The 4,047-nt window shown below is 49.7% G+C and overlaps 1 protein-coding gene and 1 non-coding gene across 2 annotated transcripts; both read left to right on the top strand.

Moving 5' to 3' along the window:
• Positions 1-87, top strand: SETTUDRAFT_t151. The gene has a single exon. It is a non-coding gene; the product is annotated as a tRNA-OTHER (tRNA).
• A 679-nt stretch (positions 88-766) lies between these two features.
• SETTUDRAFT_185131 (uncharacterized protein) lies at positions 767-2,523 on the top strand (the record flags this gene model as incomplete). The annotated part of the gene is made up of 3 exons (XM_008032956.1): positions 767-959; positions 1,008-1,170; positions 1,227-2,523. The coding sequence occupies 3 exons, from the start codon at positions 767-769 to the stop codon at positions 2,521-2,523; spliced, it is 1,653 nt and encodes a 550-aa protein (XP_008031147.1).
• Positions 2,524-4,047: the final 1,524 nt, after the last annotated feature.

Genomic DNA, 4,047 nt, shown 5'->3' with positions numbered 1-4,047 from the left:
GGGGGATGGCGCAGTGGTGGAGCGCCTGGAAAATTTTCTGCTGTCTCACGTCAGCAAAGATCGAAGGTTCGAATCCTTCTCCCCTCACAACCATATTTATGGTCCACCCACATGAGAGAGTTACTCATTAAACTACCTATTCGACTGAGAGAGTTACTCGTTAAAACTTGAGAGGAAGACTCATTTAAAGTGAAAGATCTGAGAGAGTTACTCACTAAAAAAACTACTAGGCTACGAGCCTCACCTTCATTTAGATAACCCCCTACATTGTACCTACTCAATTTGTACCTAGATTAAATTCTAGCCTACGTAGTTACTTGCAGGCCTTAAGCCTGCACGTCTTATATAGCCCTTTGGGCTGAGAAAGGACGTTAAACTACAATAATAATAATAATAATAATAATAATAATAATAATAGGCACGTCCTATCCCCACTACGCGCCGCGCCTCATAATTCGCCCAATCGGCCCTAGCTATATCTACCAAACCATACGTTTCGGGAAGGTCGTCAACCTCGCAGCGAATGGACCACTGAATCATGCTGCATCCTGGCTACCCGATGACACGGCCCAGAATATGCTAATGAGCCATTGCTAGGCGTCATCACCGAGCCCCAGTTGGCCTCCGTATCCCGCCTGCTCTTCCAGGACAAGCTTTGCATTACCACTATCAATATGAGGCTGCGGGCAAAGTGTTCAAATACAGCCCTCACCCCCAGGGACCCGCCGGCAGCTCTCCCATCGACTGCTCTTCACTCGTGTACAACATGAAGCTAATTTCCATCTTCGCTTCTTTGCTGTGCGCTTCCACAGCCGTCGTTGAAGCCGCGCCCAGAAAACCCGCTACCATCTGGAAACGACCCAAACCGCTCATTGAGAGGCGTGTAGCTGGTCGCGACTTCAGCAACCCAGAGATCCAGAAGAGGGCCCAGAGCTATTTTGCGACTGCAAAGACCAAGCGTGAGTCTGGAATTCCAAGACTGGCATGTAGACACTAATCGCTTCCAGCCTTCGCCGTCGATGGCAAGGCTTTTCCCGAGGTCAACTTTGATATAGGAGAGAGCTATGCTGGCTTGCTGCCCATATCAAACGACCCCAAGGAGACGCGAAAGCTGTTTTTCTGGTTCTTCCCAGCCAAGACGGGCCACACACCAGAGGAAATCGTCATCTGGTAAGCAAATCTCCATGTGTCTACCATGCAAGAAATGCGTCTCACAATTGACACAGGCTCAATGGTGGCCCTGGCTGCAGTTCGCTCATCGGGCTGCTCGATGAAAATGGCCCGTTCACGTGGCAGCAGGGCACTCTTGCCCCGACTCCCAACCCGTACTCGTGGAACAACATCACCAACATGCTTTGGGTTGAGCAGCCAGTTGGCGTCGGCTACTCCGAGGGCGTACCCAATATCACCAACGAGGTTGAACTTTCCAAGCAGTTCCGCGGCTTCTACAAGAACTTTGTTGATACCTTCCACACCTACAACTGGAAGACGTACATCACTGGAGAGTCTTACGCCGGCATGTACGTTCCTAACATCGCCAACAGCTTTATCAAGGCCAACGACAAGAAGTACTTCAACCTTGCCGGTATCAGTATCAATGATCCTGTCCTTGGTGACAACACTATCCAGCAGCAAGTTGTAATTCTCCCTTTTGTCCAACATTACCAGAATATCTTCGGACTCAACGATACCTTCATGGCGGCCATCACCAAGAAAAATCGGGAATGCGGTTACGCCCAGTACTTGGACAAGTACTTCAGATTTCCTCCGCCAAAGGGTCCTTTCCCTGTTCTTCCCGACCCATATGCTGGTAAAGTCCCTGTTTGCGACATGATTGACGACTTCGGTATTGCCCTTTCAGAGATCAACCCTTGTTTCAACATCTACCATGTCACAGACACGTGCCCATTCGTGTACGATGTCATGGGCATAGTCAACACAGGAGACTACTCCCCGCCAGGCATTGAGATTTACTTCAACCGAACCGATGTCAAGAAGGCTCTCCACGTCAACCCCAACACCAACTGGATGCAGTGCACAGACGTCAACGTCTTCGCCAACGGCAATGAAAATAACACAGACACCTCCCTCCCACCTACCATAGACGGCACGCTCCAGAACGTTATTGAGCACACCAACAACGTCTTGATCGGCTCCGGTGACCTCGACATGCTCATCGCCACCAACGGCAGCCTCTTCGCCCTCCAGAACATGACTTGGCACGGCGTTCAGGGTTTTTCCAAATATCCATGCACTCCTCTCTACGCACCCTATCACCCCGAGTGGAATGGGGGATCGCTTGCCGGCGCCGGCTACCTCGGCAAATGGATCAAGGAGCGTGGGCTCACTTTCTATACTTCCTTTCTCGCCGGTCATGAGGTGCCTCAGTACACACCTGGCGTCGGTCTCCGCATGCTTGAGATTTTGCTTGGTCACGTCAAGGACTTTAGCAGCACTGATAACTTTGTCGGGCAGAATGGCCAATTCACTGGCACAATTCCTATATACAAGCGCGATGATTAGGGCAACGTCTTGTGCTAACAAGACATGTACATATTCGATAATGCCAAGACGCGCAGCCGGTGTCATTGGTATATTGTATAAATAATGCATTTCCAACAACCGACCATTGATTGCCAAATTACTTATCTTCCTTGTCCTGTTTTAGTGTGTACCGTTGCCCGCTTCCCGTTTGCTTCAATCAGTTGAAATGGGTTAGCTAATCTTTTTAATTTTGCACCGTCTTTTGGCCCGCATCTAGCTCATGATTATGGATATAGTACATAATTTGCTCACCCATGTCTAGCCTTTCGCAGCCTTTCATCAGCGCATCTGATAGCGAGAACGCAGAGACAAGTAGCGTTTAATGTTCGTGGGCGGCTTTCTCTCGCTTTTCTTGAGTAGTAGCAAGGTCTAGTACATCTTTAGTTTGCATGCCTTCTTCCTAGAAGCTAAGAATGAAAGAAAGCATGTCCAGCGCGAGTGTTTTGCGCTTACAGCCTAGGCCAAAGGCCCGGCACACGGAGATCATGTTAAGGGTAGTCAGTCACGTGATACTTGGCAGGCAAATGGCTCGATCCACCTTCCGCGAGGATGCTCTCCGCTTTTCCCCACAGCCTCCACTTTACTTGTAGAACGTCGCCCCTTTTTGCGCGTGCAACATGTCAATGGAAAGACCAGATGACACTGCGTTGGTAAGGCTACGATTTGGTGAGTGATTAAATAGGCTGAAACTTAAGTACGGAGACGGAAGGCAAGTATCGCGCTTTAGCCTCAGCATTGAGCCACATTTGCTGACATGGTGAAACAGGCAGATTGCGACATGTGCGTGCCATTTGTATCCCACACGCCATACGAATACACTGTTTTCACTTCCAAATAACGTGTTTTATCAGTAAGCGGCCCACATCAGTAAGTGGCCCACCCCACCAAACCTGACGCGACGCTCTACTCAATTGCTCTACAGCAACTTAATAAAATTAAATTAAATTAAAAGATATTATTCTTTATCTAGCTTTACATGAAGTCCGAGTATGTCCTTGAACGTGGCACTTCGTGCACGTTGGCGGCGCGCGCTGACGTCGCTCGCCAGTCTGGTTCTGGTCACCCCCCATTACTACCCTTTCTGCCTCTGCAATGATCTGCTGAGCCTGTTAGACCTGGAGCACCCCACCAGAAGCGATATATTGACGCTGCCGCTCTTGCTTTTGTCGTTGGCGCTGGTTTTCTTTACGTAGCTTCTTAATTTCCTCTGTAAGTATTGTTACTGTTTGCATTGCAAGCTGAGCGCTTTTAGCAAGCTGGCGTATTATAACGCTTGTTGGGCTCTCTGATCTCCGGCGTAGCCGCTCTTGGAGATAGCGCACCTTCTGCTGAAGCTCTGCTACTGTTTGTGGCGTCTCTGTCTGCGCTGCTGCTGTCTGCATAGCGGCGTTATTGTCTGTAGTTGTCTGTGGTGGAGACGGTGTCCTAGCCACTGTAAGCGACGATAGGACGCGATCTGGACAAGGAGGGACAAGGCCTGTCGCCTGGAAGCCTGCCTGGATG

Source organism: Exserohilum turcica (assembly GCF_000359705.1).
Source record: "Exserohilum turcica Et28A unplaced genomic scaffold SETTUscaffold_83, whole genome shotgun sequence".
NCBI classification, from domain to species: Eukaryota; Fungi; Ascomycota; class Dothideomycetes; order Pleosporales; family Pleosporaceae; genus Exserohilum; species Exserohilum turcicum.
This window is presented reverse-complemented; position numbering and strand designations above follow the sequence as displayed.